The sequence below is a fragment of the Bactrocera latifrons genome, unplaced genomic scaffold (assembly GCF_001853355.1).
Source record: "Bactrocera latifrons isolate USDA-ARS-PBARC rearing strain unplaced genomic scaffold, ASM185335v1 scaffold_0, whole genome shotgun sequence".
Lineage (NCBI taxonomy): Eukaryota > Metazoa > Arthropoda > Insecta > Diptera > Tephritidae > Bactrocera > Bactrocera latifrons.
Window position 1 is genome coordinate 130076 of NW_017534406.1, and position 18272 is coordinate 148347.

The 18272-nt window shown below is 32.8% G+C and overlaps 2 protein-coding genes across 6 annotated transcripts in view; both read right to left on the reverse strand.

Annotated features, from left to right (window-relative positions):
- Positions 1–78: 78 nt before the first annotated feature.
- Positions 79–4307, reverse strand: LOC108974371 (annexin B10). 2 transcript variants are annotated; one of them, XM_018942548.1, is made up of 4 exons: positions 4185–4307; positions 3358–4066; positions 2840–3021; positions 79–290 (listed from the first exon to the last, which is right to left on the reverse strand). In XM_018942548.1, the coding sequence occupies exons 1-4, from the start codon at positions 4194–4196 to the stop codon at positions 234–236; spliced, it is 960 nt and encodes a 319-aa protein (XP_018798093.1). In that variant the 5' UTR covers positions 4197–4307; the 3' UTR covers positions 79–233. The 2 variants fall into 2 exon arrangements, with proteins under 2 accessions (XP_018798093.1, XP_018798914.1); XM_018943369.1 differs by having other exon boundaries at positions 2836–3021.
- A 7994-nt stretch (positions 4308–12301) lies between these two features.
- LOC108969900 (cytoplasmic dynein 1 intermediate chain-like) overlaps positions 12302–18272 on the reverse strand; it is an 11044-nt gene continuing 5073 nt past the window's right edge. For 2 of the 4 annotated variants that reach the window (XM_018935095.1, XM_018935174.1), the window contains 4 exons: positions 14508–14684; positions 13675–14439; positions 13134–13294; positions 12302–13070 (listed from right to left, as the gene is read on the reverse strand). In XM_018935095.1, coding sequence (XP_018790640.1) covers positions 12717–13070; positions 13134–13294; positions 13675–14439; positions 14508–14684 — 1457 coding nt within the window. In that variant the 3' untranslated portion in view covers positions 12302–12716. The remainder of the gene's footprint in view (positions 13071–13133; positions 13295–13674; positions 14440–14507; positions 14685–18272) is intronic. The other 2 variants (XM_018935018.1, XM_018934935.1) reach the window with 2 other exon arrangements.

Here is an 18272-nt window from a genome sequence, read left to right on the forward strand (position 1 = left end):
GCAAGACTTTTTTGAAAAATTTATATGTAAATATAAATATTATTTTATATTTATTATATATAATGTTTTAAAAATGTGTCTATTTGCTTGAAATTTGTTTTATTTCATGCGCTAAAATATATTTATTTATTACACTAATGACATTGTTCTATGTTAAAATGTTTGGTGTTTATAATATCAAGCAATATTTCAAATATATATTCTGGACTTAATTAGAAGAGTATTATTTCAGCTTATGCTCCACCCAGCAGCGCAGCCAAGACATTTTTGTAGTCACCCGCTGTTTCCGCCTAATAAAAAATTACATTTTTAATAGTAAATACTTCAAAATAGTATATAATACATAAATATGTGCACATTCAAAAAATATTTTTTCAAAAAAATTTAATGATTTTATTAAATAATGCGAAAAAATATATTGGCATAGATATGTTAGCAATATTTTTAAAATATTTAATGCATTCCAGGGTTAAGCACTGCATTCATAACTGTATACTTTTAATGCTTCAATTATTTTTGAAAATGTTTCTGTATTGAAAACAATTATTTATTTTTGTATGGAAATGTCTAAACGAGGTTAAAATATATAATTCCTTTACTGAAGTTTAGTTATTATGGTTTTTGTTAATTCACATATAGAGAAAATAAAGTCAATATTTATAAAATGAATAATTTGTGCAATTCCAATACTTACTTCCTACATGACGGTACATTCATCAAACAACACAACAATAAAAATATGAAAAAACGAAAGGAAAGGAAACGTATTTATGTATTTTTGTTACTAAAACTAATTGTGTTCATAAGGCAGATCATTACATTCATCTAGTCTCAGAAGAGTGCGAATAGGTTTGACGGTTACAAATATAAACTACTAATAAAATATACAACAACGCCCCGATCCTCTTTACGGAAAACCCTTATTATTTTTAAATTGGACATTGTTTTTAGCAGCAAATAGCAAACTTTGAAGCATAAAGCTTTTAGACCATTTCGCTTAATTTTTTTAGGCCATCCTTTTATAGAGTATCTTCAAGATACTACCCAAATGGGAGAAAAATTTTGGTGTATATAAACGATATAAGCTGCGCAGGCATGTAATAATACTTAGAGAATTCATCCTTCAAACACTTACCATTTCAGTATTTAATTCGTTAATTTTCTTCAACAACAATCTTCAAATATAAGTGTTATTAAAATCTATCCATTTACATAGAAATATTTTTTTTTTGTTATTTCGATATATGTATAAATACATGCATAAGATATGTACACATACACTTTTTTCTGATTTTTATAGGTGCATATTTGCTTAATCTCAAACCTATTTTAAAGCAAGCTTTTTCCTTTAAAAAACATCACTTCACTTTTTTTATCAAAGAAGACATTGCACATAAAAGGTTTAAATTTTCAATTGGACCACATTAAGCTCTCAATCAGCTGTTAATCATCATTAAAATTGGTAGCCGCATTTTAGTAATTTGAACAGTTCTGCAGGATTTTCATATAATTCGTAGTTCATTAAATCAGATGCTTCATTTTTGATTCAGAGACACTTAATGAATAGTGTTTATTGAACTCCGGTTTGCTTTCAATGCGCTTAATGCAATGGCAGGTCCGTTTTCTTCGTTTGTTAAAAGGCAGGCGAACCTTTGCTCACTCGCTTTCGAAGGCTGCTCGCAGCCATACACTACACTTGAACACTTGGCAATTAAACCAATGCTTGACACTACATTCATACCGATTTCACTTATTTCCACACATATATTTTCTACATTTATGCTGAAAACCATTATTTTTCACAGTTTTCCTCAATATTTACGTTTTTTTTTAATTGCAACACAAGCGCCGCGAAATTATATTTGGAACTGATTAAATGGCGCCGGAAACACAGGGTTGCACTTTTTCATGTAAGTGGATGTTGTGGATTGCATTGCAATTATCGAATACATTTTTTTAATATTATATAATCAATTATTATAATATTTTTTTTAATAATGAATTAAAAATATTATAAACTAAGGTTACGAATAATTTAATAATTTATAAAAAAAAGTATTGTTTAAAAAGTATTTATTAAGATTTTTTATGCAAAAAATGTAACCCTGCGTCCATAAAAGTTCCGGCGCTAAAACTTCGGCGTTGGTCAGTTTCGAACATTTACTCGCGTCGCGTTTGTTGCAATTAGCTAAATTTGTGAATATTTTGTAAAATATTGACGAAAAATTATATTTTTTTGCAAAATCTTCGATTAGTGTTGCTTCCAATATGCCGTTAAGTGAAAAGCAAGTCGTGGCAGTAGTTTTCAATTGTAAATGAATGAGTGAAGTGTGTGCGTGTAGAAAGAGGAGTTTGGCAAAGTGATTTATTTGAGAAAAATATGAATTGGCTGCGTTTATGCTGCGAAAGAAATGAGAAAGGAAAGTCGAAAGTCCAACTTAGGTTTGTTATTTATAAAGAAAGAATTATTATGTAGAATAATATGAATATATACTCCCAAGGTTGAACTTCAAAAGGATCTGCCAGGTGAGAATATCTTATGGACGTGATTGTACAAGTATAAGATGCGTAGTGGGTGGGGAGAATATTACTTGTCTGTACCGACGGGTACAAAATGGACAGGAGTATACTCCGAAAAGTTTGATAACTGTCTATCTTACCGTCTACTTCACTTAGCTAGCATCTTGCAAGCGGAAGTACTGGGCAAAGCTAAACTGAAAATTTGAGTGAAATTTTTACTACCAACAAAATTTACATTTGCGCACGCACTTTGTGTTCTATATCTTCTGAAACTAGACAAGTATAATAGTATCGTATTCGATTTGATCAGTTCACTTACCACAATAGCACTGTATAAAGTGCGATCGTAAATGCGTTCGAATTCATCTTTAATAGTGCCCAAATCGATTTCCGAACGACTCACAATTAAACGTATGAGCGCAGCATCATTTGTACCGGCACCATCCATTGCCTTATAGAGGCGATTGGCGAAAAAGGCGGCCGGTGACTGAACGCATTCGACTGCATTAGCAAAATTGTAATAAAATTAAACCGGAAGTCAAGAAAATAATAGAGGGTGGTGCATAAATACGTTATTTAAAAAAAAATTCCGACAGTTTGTAATATATCACATTTTCGACTCGTTTGAGACTTCATATAATACTTTGACACTTAATGATTAATCACTACAAATTGCGACAAAAACTCGAATGCAATCTCTTGCCTTTCATATTACTCGTATTGACATATTATACTTATTTAAGGACCACCCTACTATACGTACATACATACTGCATATAGTTAGCAATAAACTTGTGAATCATTAATGGAAACAGCAAGCAAAATGCTGCCACTTACCAATAGCAATCATTGCATCATGTAACGCGCCATCCATCTCATGCTTGATCGCTTGCTCAATAGTCTGTCCTGATAGTTCTTTGTATTGATCAAAGATGAGCCGCAACTGCGCGAAGCTGCTGTGCGACATAATGCGATTGAATACTTCTTCGTCGGTGCCGAGCTTGGCTTCCCCAGCCGCATACAAAGCTTCAGCATCTTCGTGCGCTTTTCCCGCATCAACAGTACCAATGGGATCGCGTACGCCCGTTACAATCAAGGTCAACAGACGACGAAAATGTCCCGAAGTTTCACTGCACATTTGCTCTGCCAACGGCCGGTCATATTTCGCCACATATGCGCCTACTATTTCCTGCATTTCTTCATTCGTTTTGGTACATAGTATTTCGACAAGTGTCTCCTCATCGGTGCCCATGCCGTCCATAGCTTCGTGCAACTGCTTGCATAAATACTCCACGGGCGGTGTCATTAAAGCCACAATCACATCTTCAAATTTACCACCCAATTCGCTCTTCAAGTCGTCGACTAAGTCACGCCCGAATTCCGTTTCGAATTGCGCCTTAATTTGTTGGCGTTGTGCATTGGAGCGCGCAGTGAGCAAATTGATGATTTCCTCCTCGTCCGTGCCGAAACCTTTCATGGCGGCGCGTAGTGCCTGTGCATCCGCGGAGGCGTCAAATGGGGCGGCGGGCACTACAGTGGGAGTTGGCTAGTAAAAGCGTTGAAATATTTGATGACGCATCGCAAGAAATGTGAACGAATATAATTGGGTATAAAATCAATATGCCAAATGTATGGTAGGTACAAATATTTTCGTATTTACTCACTTTGTAATCCATTTTATTGCTGAGATGGTCTTTAAATTGCTCTTTATGCTTCAAACTTGAATAATATGTGGTTTCAGTAGAATTATACTTTCTTTAAGCTCTTGTCACTTGTTTACTTCTCAAAGGCCATTCAACGACTGAATACCAGCTACACTCATTTAACTGGTCTGAATGGAAGCTCGCGCTCAGCGAAATATGCACGTATGTATGTATGTATGTTTGTATGGATTTTACTGTATATGCATATGCATATATATTTGTTAGGAATGCAAAAATTACACTCGCTTCTAAGATAGTCGACTCATCGCGCTTGTTTTGTCTTTGGCTCCCAATAAAGTATGTTTGTACTAAAGTTTTTGTAATAATTTGGGTTGAGCGATTGTATCATAGACATATGTATATACTATATGTACATTTTCTATATTTAATCGCCGCTGGCACGCAACGTAGAATACCAATGACTTTAAGTTAGATAATATTGTAAATTCAATTTGAATAACTGTAAATGGACAAAGCTTTCTATGTCCAAAATACACTTGAAGCTAGACCTTAACTTCTAGTGTTTTTATTTATTTATTTATTTATTTACAAAAGAGATAATTATAAATAATTAATTCACTTAGTTATGGCGCTGCCTACTGAGGCCTTCGGCTCTTATATTACAATATTACATATATGTGTCTATAAGTAACTAACATTGGTTTAGTTACAATTAAATTAAGTTTGATATCTTACATATTTTTAGAAAATTGTTTATTTCCCTGAAGTTGTCAGTATTTGGTGTTTTTAAAAGTTTTGATGGTTTCGTTTTACCAAAGGTAGTTGTCCTAGATGTATTTAAAGCGTTGTCTTCCTTTAGCATGTGATTTACTGATATATTTGGCTGATTACAATCTGAACAGCTTGGTTTAGCCGTTTTGTTTAAAAGATGACTGTGAGTTTTGAAGGTGTGGCCTATTCTCATTCGAACAAACGTTTTTATATCTTCGCAAGAGCAATCAGTTGGGTGCTTTGGCTTGGTACCAGAAAAATTATGTTCCTTGTAATGGTGTTGAAAATTTGACCAATCTCTCGGTGTTGACTCGTGAAGTACTTTTTTTTGTTGTTAATGTCTTTCAACGTACAGTGTTCGAATAAAAGTAGTGTTTCTCTTCCAGCCTTTTTTGCACGGTCATCTGCAAGTTGGTCTCACCCCCCAGATTAGCTGTTGCACTGTGTTATAGACGATTTATATCATATGAAACTGATTGATAATATTCAAGCATTTTATGATCGTAGATGGCTTGTTCGTTTTAGGATTTGCTTGCAGTAGATTAAACAAGATCGAGTTTTTACACTGCATGAACTTTGGTATGAGCATCACTGTGTTAAATTTTGTTCTATGATGAATATTTGGAAGACCTGCTTCAGTTAGTACTACTTTGGTTGGTGAGGTGGGGAATGTGCGAATGTTTCTTCTTGCCGCTATGTGATAAGGGGTTTCAATGGGAGTGAGTTGCTTTTTTGCACAATGTCCATAAATTGTGAGTCTGAAATCTATATTTGACAACATCAGTGCTTTTGTGTTATTTACAAGTGTTGAGATGTGTATGTGACAGTGTTTTGATGAAAGAAACTTAATAATGTTTAATCTATTGAGTAAGCTTAATCTAACATATTTACAATGTTCCTTAAATGTTAGCTTTTTATCAAATAATATACCAAGTATTCTTAAGATGTTAGTATGTGGGATTTGAGTATCTTCAAGGGAAAGATTAGTAAAGGTGCAATTTCTTTTTCTGCAGATGTAAAATTTTGAACTTTTGCTTGCAAAAACTTTGGTTCCTGTCGCTTTAGACCATTTTGACTTCGTTCAAGTTTTTTAAAGCAGAGAATATTAATACATCGTCAGCGTAGGTAAGGTGGTCGTTGCGGTTTCAGGTTATTAAGTTGCTGAGTTGATTAAAGGCCATAATAAATAACGTTGCTGAGAGAGGAGATCCTAGTGGTATGCCGTTATGAAGGGTTCTAGTGTTTTATTCTGTTATTAAAACACATATATGCGGTCCACTATCAAGCCTGAGAATAATATTCGTAATAATTTAGAAATCTCTCTAGATCAATTTTTCCATCAGTTTGGCGTTTTGAATCCAATGAAAAGAAAAGTGCCACAAAATGGTCTGAATTTGGTACTGATAGAGCACTTATATACAATTTATTAATCAAGAACGAATTTCTCATATAAAAAATTAAATATTTTTTAGAAACATATACTAATAACAAAGAAATTCTGAAAATTATGAAAAAAAATTTAAACCCGGGCATTGCAACGCCATTTCCGTTGACCCTTCGGAAAAAAGATACGTCCGGGCGGGATAACTCGTTATAGGAACATCTAAAGTGAAAAAATACGTGTTTCAGTTAAAACCTTAACTTAGAGCTTGGACGAAGGAAAAACATGAAAATTGGATTTTTGTAGACATTTTTACAAAAAAATGAAAATTTCACAACATTTTTTCCAACTATTTTTGCAAAAAAAATATTAAAATTTCAGTGAAAATTTCACGACATTTTTTTCTCAAGTATTTGTAATCGAAAAAGTTGCTTCGTCCAAGTCTTTGAGAATTTTATCTCAATGACCTGTGTAAAATTTCATGAAGATCGGTTGAGTAGTGCTCGAGAAATCTTGCCAACTGGCTTCTAAAACACAGTTTCTAGAAAAAACGCGTTTAAAAGTGGCGTACTTAGCCTAGCTAGCCTTGAGCGCACAAGTTTTTGAGGTTGCTTGGATCAAATTGAAAATTTTGGGACAATATTCTAGAGGCATTGTAGAATTTAATAAGACAATAAAAAGAAATCAATTTTTGGAAACCCGTAAACCCATGTAACCTTAAGAGGAAACCGTTCCATATTAGTTAGTGATATCTTTGGCTTAGATTTAAGATTACGCCAAGTGTCAAACATAATTTTTAACTTCTGGTAAGGAGACAACAATATATTTCTGCTTTATAAACTTGACCACTTTTCAAACTTGGTTTCTTAGGTTCTCAAGTCGTTCGCAAAATTATTAAATATGCTACCAAAGTTCTAGAACGACATTACTATGTAAGAGTGATTCAGTCTAATTTTTTGTATAGATATTTTCAAATACCAGTTTTAATTAAAGAGGTGCAAACCGTAAATATCTATAATATCGCGTTATAGTTGCTGTTCGAGAAGCGAATATCAAAATATACATTACGAGGGGATTTCAATTACTTATCGCTGCTTTCTGAGGCGCCAGTTCGCATTTTATATATATTATCGACCACTTTCAACCTTTGCTCGAGTACACAAAAATGTCAAAGCGGGCAACTGATTTTGAACACTTCTCGATTCTGATTTAATTATTTTATCTGAAATTGATCTTCAAGAAATGATTGCTCTTTATGTATTTTTCAGGAATTTACATTGTCCATTGATGCATTATTATCGGTGAACTGATTTTTATATTAAAATTCATAATTGTAGTAGTGGCTTTTCATGCTTTTAAATTAATGGTTCGTAAAATACACTTAAATTTCATTAAAATTTCCGTTATTTGACGAAATGAAATCAGAGTCAATGCATAGAAATTTATTAATTTCACGACGACCGTACTACTTGTACTAAAAAAGTAATGTTGATAAAAAAGTATTCGGATTGTAAATAAACCGCAAAGTATTTAATTATTCCACAACATTTATTTTTTCCCTACCAAATGTAATACACTTATGCCAACGATTTTTCCAGTTCTCGAAACACTTTTTATAAGGACTTCAGCTCCTTCGGGGAAATTGGTTTTATCTCTTCGATTGACTGAAAACGGGTTCCACGGAGCGGCAATTTCAGAAGAAAATATCAAACGGAGCCAAATCTGGTGAATACGTTGGTTGATCGATGGTATTAATAGCGTTTTGGCATTATCATCGTGTAAAATCCATGAATTTTTCTTCCCCGACTCCGGTCATTTTCGACGGATGTTCTCACCCAAACGTCTTAATACGGCAAAACAGAACTCCTTATTGAGTGTCTGTCACTCAGGTACAAATTCATGATGCCACAAACCACGAATATCGAAAAAAACACTGAGTATCACCTTGTTTTTTGGGCAGCTTTGACCTGGTTTTTTTGGTTCCGACTTATTCTTTTCCCTCCATTTGGATGATTGTTGACTTGTCTGCATGTCAAACTCATAAGAACGCGATTCATACCTAAAACATTCATCAAAATCATTGGAAGGGACTCTTGACAACTCTTTAATACTTGCCTGATGATTTCCAAGCATCATATTCTTTACTTTTTTTTAATATTTTCATGAGTTGAAGAAGTCGAGGGTCGTCCAGAACGAGGCATTTCTTCAATGATCTGTCGACCGTCTTTGAAGGCTTTACACCACTAAAAACTGAATCACCGTAAGCCTTTTCCAACATTCGCAACGAATCCTCACACGAAATTTGTTGAAATACAAATTTTAAGACAAACTTGTTTGACAGATAGCGTCCCTATTTGGCATAGATAGTCCTACCATCTTAGCAAAATACATTTTTATCAAATATCGTTTACCCGGAGAATTTAAATTACAATTTCCGGGCACTTTTTTAATTTTAAGATTTCTTTCACAAATTTGAGTAATGCTACTAAATGCTTTTAAATGTGTTTAACAAAAAACTCAGTTCTGTTATCTGCGTTTCAAAGAAGACAAAATTTTGTTATACCAACGCAAATTTACCGGTAACTATAATCCAGTGGCCCTCGTGGTTAGTATTAAAATCAGCATTGCTTAATAAGCCACAGTGGACAGTGGCCTTAAACTTAAGAATCTATAAAATATAGTTAGCTTGACACTTGATCGCTTGAGGCGTGGACTCGAGCGTGTGAAGTGAGAGAATTAAACAGCAGAATGCTACTGTGAGCTGTATGAAAAATATAATTCTAAGTAAATCTCCAATGTTTTCATTATGTAAATTCTCACTGTAAGAATAGATAGTTTTACTTATCAAATGAGATTTCTGTCACACGTTTTTCTTTTTTCGCACGGATATTTTGTTAATGTGGTTCTAATAATAAGTTTTATATGAAAATCTGATTTTTTTCACGCGTAATTTACTGTCCTAATTAACCGTGCTAAAGGAGATCAAGTGTAGTTGTTTGCCATACATTAGATGTTCATATTAGGCTTGAGACTTGCAGGACTCCAATGAGATCAGACGTTCCAATAAGTATAAGTGTAGGTTTATTAAATAAATGACATTTCGCTTCAGCAATTTGTGCCAAAATTCCTTTCTCTGAAAGTTAAAACTAATATGGAGCAGAGGCAGTTCGCTTTTGAAAGAAATGGTTTACCTTCGCTAGATGTTCTAGAATTTTTTTATCTGCGTCCAGACATCTAAAAAACTGTAAGTAACATTAATTATGACTCTTGTAGACGAGTTAAAGTTCAATATTCTCTAAGTAACTGACACCAGACGAAATAGTCTGTAAACAGTCAACGGTGGCAAAGGTGATAGAAAACATAGCACTACCATCAACTCTATTTTTGCGAATGAGACAGTTGAAGCGTAGACATCGATGTCAAGAAAATTTTTATACTGTATAATATTAAAGATCTACTATGAATATTTTAAAAGAAGTTCAGTTATGTGCATCAAACCTTTAAGGGAGCCTGCTTTAGAGGATTCAAAAAATCAATTTATTTAAGATTTTTTTTGGAGATAAAGAAATAATTGATTAAAGCGAAATTTCTAGGGTTTACAAGTATAGTTATATTTAAACATTTCCGCAAATTTTTTGGATACGAAGTCTTTTATAAATTGTCTTTGGGAAACAATTGCCCGATCCATCTCGCATATACATTTGCCGGACGGAGGGCAGAATGCAGGACACAATTTCTATCTGAAACAAGAAAGATATTCATATTTGTTAATAACTTATTTTCTAGTTAAACTAAGTGCAAAGTTCTACAATTTTTTAAAAATTGAATATTTGATTTTTGAACAAAGTTAATACCAAAGATAATAAACTTTGCCTGAGATGTATACGGCGTTTAGGTTTTTTCTATCCTGCCACCAATTAAGAAAATTTGTAAAAATGAGATACCGAAAAATGACGTCAAAGATTTCGCTTTTTGCCCAAACGTTCGTTTATCTGTTAGAGGCTCGGCCACTGTTTCCCCTCTAGCTTCGGCAATATTTCGAACTCCTATATATAACTTTGGGAACATATTAGATAGTTTTTTAAAGAGATTTAAGCAAAAAAAAATTTTTTTTTTTAAGCTGCTTTAGAAGCTCCCCCCTTAAATTACTTTTACTGACTGCTGCTCCAGACGAAGGACTTGATTTGTTTGTAAAACCGATTAATTTCCTTGGATTTTGAAGCCGGCTAGCTTTTATTTTTTATTTCCCAACTAAAAAAGTAATGAAACAGAAGGACAGATAATATTAGTCAAACAAACTTTTAAATGTTAGAAATTTTGAAAACAAAGAGTTTGGCAGGACTGTAAAATAGGGTTAGGAGCTGAGGTCTTTTGCGAAGATCCTTAAGGTCATGTTTTTCGTTTAACGCTTCAGTTTTACAGCGTATTTATATCAAGATAGTCAGGTGTACCAGAACCAATTCCAAATTTGACAAATCTCTCTCTCTCTCTATCTTAGAAGAACACTAAAGTGTAACCATGATCATAAGGTGTATAATTAACTGATGAAGTTGATAACACAGATTACCTTTAAATCTATTTAACATATGTATACAGTAGAAAAAATTGGTTTGTCTCAATAATTGCATATATAAATTCGATTAGCATAGTATTTTGAAAAGCCCACATACGAGTTTAACCTCAATTTGGAATTATTTCCTTTTTTATACCATGAACAAGGTATTTAAGTTTGCCACAATGATTGGAACACCAAAAAGAAAACGTATGTAAAGGGTCTACTAATAAGAGGTGATGTTATGTTTTTTTGTTGTGCAGATAATTTTATGCTATTTATGACTTGAATTCAACGAAATGGCCATCACGGCCAATTTTCGCAGCAGGAGAAATATTATAATAGGTTGTCAAAAAAGTCTTGCCGTATTTCTTGCGGTATTTTTTATTGAATTTTCAATTGTTCATAAAATTTTTTTTGATGACTCATGCCCATCTCTTGACCGATGCTACGGCTGCTACTATGCCGGTCTCTTTCGACCAATACAGCGATTTTATCGCAATTTTCGACGACAGGCCTTCCGGAGCGTGGCGCATCTTCGATCACCTCTACACCAGAACGAAAACGTTGAAACCATCGTTGTGCGGTGGAAATGGAAACTGTATCGGGTCCATAAACTGCACACATTTTATTGGCGGCTTGAGATGCATTTTTGCCTTTATCGTAGTAGTACTGTAAAATATCCCGTATTTTCTCTTTATTTTCCTCCATGTTTGCGACGCTATAACTCACGAACGACTTAAAAGAAACGACAATCAATCAGACACGTGTTAGCGTGAAATGAGCTTTCCAAAAAGGTATGGCATGACCCGATGCGACGAATAAAACTACAACTACGCGCTCTCAGCGCCAACTAGCGAAAATACCGCAAGACTTTTTTGACAGACTAATATATTGCAATAAAATATGTCACCTGCACGTCTACAATTTATAATATGCTTTTTCAATTTGGTAGGATTTGATATTAGAAAGTCGATTTGAAATTTTTCCACCATGATATTTAACTGTATAAAGACTACCTACTATATTTAATATAATAATCTTCATGTATCAAGTAAATGTTTATTTCCCCGTTCGAAACTTCGACATTATTTATTAATTCCTGTGAGATTCCGACGCCAAAAGACATGATGAAAGCAAATTATCTAAGCATTCGCAACAAATAGGAAGAAAGAAAAATAACGGTATTAATTTTCAGCATAAATTTTGTTGATTTATATTTATATATATCGTTTCTCAATAAATCTTTACACTTTAAATATACGTAAATATTCATATTAATTTTACTTTAGTATTTATTTGCGCTCACTTCTTGAAGCTGCCTATAAAACGTTCTCTCTTTCCTGCTTTAGTATCAGTATTGTTTTGAAAACGAAGAAATTTTAAATAAATAAATACATAAAAAATGTTGAATAAAATTTAGAAAACATGCAAAAGCAGATAATACTACTAAAGCACACTTTTATTGAAAAAATAAGAAAATTTAAATTAATTAATACTTAGTACTCAAGCACTTATTACTTAAAAACAAGCGCGAGCATTTTACAATTAAAAAAAGCATTAAATGTTTTTAATTTTTTTGTTGTAAAAATCTTTTAACTTAGTGTTGTATATAGATACAGAGGAATAGTACAAATTATATGTGCATAATTCATTAAATGAATTTTTCAAGACCTTTCCTTTGACAACACAGCTAATATTTCTGTTGCTTCACATACATATTAAGTCGCCATAGTAGTAGGGTATCAATTAAGTCTTTTTTAATCAATATATTTAGCATAATTCCACGCAATTGTGAATGCATTTTTTGTTTTTGCTTTGTTTTGATTTAAACATCATCGCTTTGATTCATTTTGAGCTCATTGAGTGTCGCATTGAAGCGCGACCATTCATCACGTGACGGCTGCGCCAAATGATCAGTGACATCGTAGACGTACAGTTTGCCTGTATCATCGCCGATGGTCACATGCAGCCCAGACGGCGTCCACGATACACGATTAAGCGCTGGCGCACCACCAACCATAACAGATGCTGTGGGTACTTCAGTATCTTGATTTAGATTCCATAAATCAAGACGACCGCTACCATCGACAGCAGCAAACAGTGCCGGATGAATGGGCGACCATGCGACATCCATGACATAGTCTGAATTATCCTCAAATGAGTATAAGGGTTTAGTGTCCTGAAAATGCAAGAGAATTCAAGCTATTATTTTTATAAAGAGTGTCACAATATTGCAACGGACCTTCATAGACCAGAGTTTAATAGTCCAATCGATGGAGGAAGTTAGGAAGAGATGTCCAAAGTCAGGCGACGATTGATTGTAGTGCGTGGAGATTCCTGTCACCGGTCCCAAGTGTTTTTCGAAGACTTCATTTACTCCAGTGCGCGACCCATGGCGACAAGCTGTGGGGAAGATGGAAATTAATAACATTTAAATCAAATTACAAACTTAGGCATATGATTATCCAAATTAATTGCGGTATTTTTATGCTACAGCAATAATATGTTGAATTAGAATGGATTTACAGGCGAACTTTTTTGTCGCCCAAAGCGTCTCGCCTGAACAGGAGCGGCACGAGAATCGGTTCTACGTAATTGGAACCTACCCAAATTACCTCTACTCGCCCCTATGCCTCGAAATTACTTGATATTATTTAAATAATATTTCTGTCTCTACAACAATAACAACAACAGTAAGAGAAGCACGGTGTTAAGGACATCATCTTAAAGCCTTCAAATCTGTAAAAATAAGTGCAATACTATAAAAATAACGTCTTCCTCACCTGAGTACACATAACCATCCTCGCTGCCCATCACCAAATTGTTAATCTCATTCGCTGGGAATGCCATACATGTGACTGCAATCGATTTCGACGGACGTTGCTGTTGCAACTCCAAAGTGTCCTGTGGATGCGATAACATATCCAAACTCCAAGAGCACAGCTTGCCATCCGAAGAGATAGAGATGACATTGTGAGCATTTTGTGTGCCCACAACTTGCAGACAATAGACTGGATGTGTATGTGCGGCGGCGCTTAGAGGCGTTCGTTGCATTGGTGTGCGTTTTTGCACACGATTATCCCATAGTACAATCTGACCCGAGTAAGTGCCGCCTAATATTAAATTAGGATTAAATTTAGCAAAACATGTTGACATCACAGCGCTTTGACAGTGAAAAATATCTTCAGGTGTATGCTTCTTGTATTTCGTATTCCAAACCATAACAACACCGTCCGGTTCGTTGGGGCTCTCCTCGTTATTGTGATACGAGGCGGCTACCAACTCAGGAAAATGTGTCGACCAATCCATACATGTGATGCAACGATTCTTCGACCAACGTTCATCGTAGAAGACACGATTTAGCGACAAACGTGCGTGTGTTTTCTCATCGTTCATATCTTCATTGTCGCCGGCGCCAATGTAATCCGTGTAAATGTCAACACTCTCGGAGAGTGCGCGCTCAACGATGCGTCCGGCGCGTAGCATGAAATGTTGAAACTCATCGGTAAGTATGATCATCTGCTTTTGCTCCTCCGAAAGTTCCTTAACTGTAAAGAATACATAATAAATGGAATAACTTTATATTGTATAAGTGTGTGTGTGTGTTCTAACTCACTCTCCTTCTTCTCCTCCTGCTCTTTCTTCTGCTCCAGCGGAGTTATGGCCGGTGCTACATCCTTCACCGTTGGCAGCCCGTGCGTCAAGTAGCCGGGTGGCAACTTCGAAGTGAAACCATGCTCCATGTGTGGCAGAGAACTCTCTTCGTCATCTCCTTGGGCATCAAATGCAAGCACTGTTTAATGTACAAAACTAACACAGCTAGAGGAACATGACAATCGACAGAACAGGAACAATTCTACTTTCTTGCTTATTTGTAGCACAATTCACAATTGGCTTTGTTTCGTTTTCATTTCTTTTTCAGACGCGCCTTATTTGTTATATGCAAAAGAATTTAGTGTATTTGAGTTTTTTAACTTTCAAATTGAGAATATGTATACAATTGGCTTTTCTGCACAGCATGAATTTGAGGGTTTTGCAATTTGCAGGTAATTTTGGCTGATTTTGCTTGAATATGTGTGGAAAATAGCAATTTGGTGCGTATTGTGAGTGCTTGTTATAGTCATACATATTACATAAGTGGAGTATTTACATTTATTCTTTCATTTATTTTGCTAGTAATACCGAAATGTTGCTTTATTTGGAATACTGACTTAACCTCAACATATTTCTTTCGAACTATTTAGAACTAGATTATCGCAATGCCGTAATGATGAACGGAAAGTTGAAAAAAAAAAAAAATAGCAAGAAAAGTGTTTGCTTTCAAAAAGGGGATCATAAAATATAAAAAAAAAATGTTTTTAAAATGTCGAGATATTTTAATTGTTGCATTGTAAAGCAGCGAGAAGTAACAAATTTTATGCGTGGCCGGAAAATCAGTTTTTTGTTTTAACATACATATATTAGATTCAGTGCACTCTTTTATATGTTATATTGTTATATTTTTATAACCTCCAAAAGAGTGCACTGAAAATTCATTTTTTAATAATTTTAAGACTTTTAGAACGCCGTATTTAATTAATTAATTTTTCATACATTATGTACCTATAGTATGATTTATGACTTCTAACGATATGCATTAACTTTTCAAAATTACTTAATTTTAGGTTATGTGAAACAGAAGTTATTTTACGATTCATTCAAAATAAAAAAATTTAATTAATTAAATTTAGAATTAAATTAATTTTAGAAAAATAGATTGCATTGAAAAAATACTTCATTGACTTTTATAAATTTGTTGCTAAGTGGCTAAGTGCCGAAGTTTTCGTAACTGATCTTTAGAGAGTGAATGTTAATAAAAATATAATTGAACTATTATATGACGTTAATGTTTGTTAATTTATGGTGCTGCTGGCGGAAAAACCTTAAAGTTCTAAACGAAAGCTGGTAGAGAGAAAAAAAAAAATGGGAAAATGCATGTTAGGTTACGTACGGTGGGTAAATATCAAACGTGTGATAATGCTAATGAGCAACAGTAGAGTGATTAGAGACTATTAAAAACAATAATTTTCTATTCATCTATTCTGATTCAGAACATACACCTAATATACACGGTGCCAAACATCTACCACCTAAAGAAAACTAGTAGCAGAGTTGCTATGTGTCAGTCGAATTCAATTATATGCTTCAAACTCTCAAAAATTAGGTTTTTTAAAATAGGAAGTGAACTCATTATTATTTGTTAAGAACATGTTCCGTTCGCTTTTTTTTCTATAAAACGAGTTCAAAAAGAACATAAAAAAAAATTATTAAAATTCTTAATATTTATGCGAAATTATATTTTTATTGGAAATATGATAATTTAAGAGTTGACAATGCTTTCTTATTGAATTTAAAAGAACATAACCTCAAAATCCTTTGTCCAAAATCAAATAAATTAAAAAACTATTGAGGAAAATAAATGTACCATAGGGTCGAATTATTGTTTTGAGGCATAAAAAATTATTAAATAAAAAAATATTTCAGCGAAAATATATTACTTCCAGTCGAAATAATAGATTTTGGGACAAAACTATTTAATCACTTAATATTGAATTTTAGTACTTTTTACCGTTTGTTATCACTATTTCATTATAGCGGTATATTTGTTTGTACGATTCGTCACTTTCTAAGTTTATAATATGATTGTTTATATCATAAAAAAATTCCTCGAACATTACTTCATATATTTTAAGTTAACTGACAGAAATTATTAAATTTTTTTTAAATTTATTATATTTTCTAAAATATGAAGAAATATTTGCATTTATTGTAAACACACTTCCTTTTGTAGGCATAAAAATGATGATTGTTGATGACGGATAACGGCTCAGCGTGCAAGGTGAGTGCAAAATATAAACAAAAAAAGTATATAAAGCTTGTTAAAGGTAATACGTATGTATGTTATAAGTGAGGTCAATGAATGGTAAACGTAACAGAACAAAAAAATATACACTTTCATATATAGTAAATATAATATTAATTTTAATTGTTTTCCCTATGAAACTTCTAGAAATAATATTTTTTTTCATTTTTGTTATATTTGGTTTTCTTTAATTTAATTTGAAAAAAGAAATTTTAATTTATTTTAATTTTTGAATTAAAAAAATATTCCTTTGAAATTCATATAGAACATAATTATTTTTCCTCAATTTTTCATTATTATTATGTTTGGTTTTTCTCTAATTAAAAAAAATATGTTTTTAAAAATGAGTAAAAAAATCTTCAAAACAAAAAAAAATTTGAATTAAAAAATGCTTCAATAAAAAAATTTCTTTAATATAAAAGAAATTTTTAATTGTTTTTTTATTTATTTTTTCGGCAACTTTTTCATGGCGCTAAAATTTTATACCGAAGCTGCTATTAAAAAACCTGTTTGTTTTTTTTTTTTAATGGAATTTAGTAAAAACTATTATACACAATTTATACTACTAAAAACCGTATTTTTTCAAAATGTTGTGTTATTTTATAACAAGTGTTAGGTGTTACCACTGTGTGCTGGGGTGTAAGTTGTAGTAAGTATGCGCAAAAATGCATTGAGATTAAATACACTGTACATAATATTATTATGATTTTGTTGTTGTAAATTTTACATAATAATTTTAACTTAATACATACATAAAAATATATTTGAAATTAATATTTCAAACTTTTGCTGTGAAAATGTAAAGAAAAAACTCTGCACAGCAAAGTTTTGCTGTTTGTATGTACGATGTGTTTGTGTTTGTTGCTAAAAATAATGTACACAAGAGCCAATTAAACATATGAAATTGTAATAGCGTGTGTAAATTAAAGAAATATTTTTTCATTATAATATTTAAAATACAATTATTTTTCTTATGATATTCACGTTTCTCCACCCAATTTATATTTCAAATATCTATATATAACCTAAAAAAAAGATTTCGAAATGCCATTTTTTTGGTTTTAAATATATGTAATATGTATACATAGTGTATATATTCAAATAATGCAGTGCATTACCTAAAACGGGACACTTAAAGTGAAAGAGAGATCAAATAAAGCGTCTGATGAAGGACAATTTATGTATATTTGTATTTGTTTTGGAATTCAGTTTGCTTTACAACATTTGAGGCACGTGGGTGTGAAAAGCACGATGAGTGGCCAAAGATAGAGATTGTGGTTACTTATTTAATTATGTCTGTTAAAAGCGTGAGTGTGATTGCGTTTGTATAGACAAAGCACCAGATGAAAGCAGTTTTTCAATTATAAAATAATTTATTTTAAATTTACTTTTTTGTCATTAATATCTGCACGAAACTGGCTAAATTGCCAACGTTTCTTAGCAAAACTCATCTTTTCTAAATTTTAACTATTTTTAAAT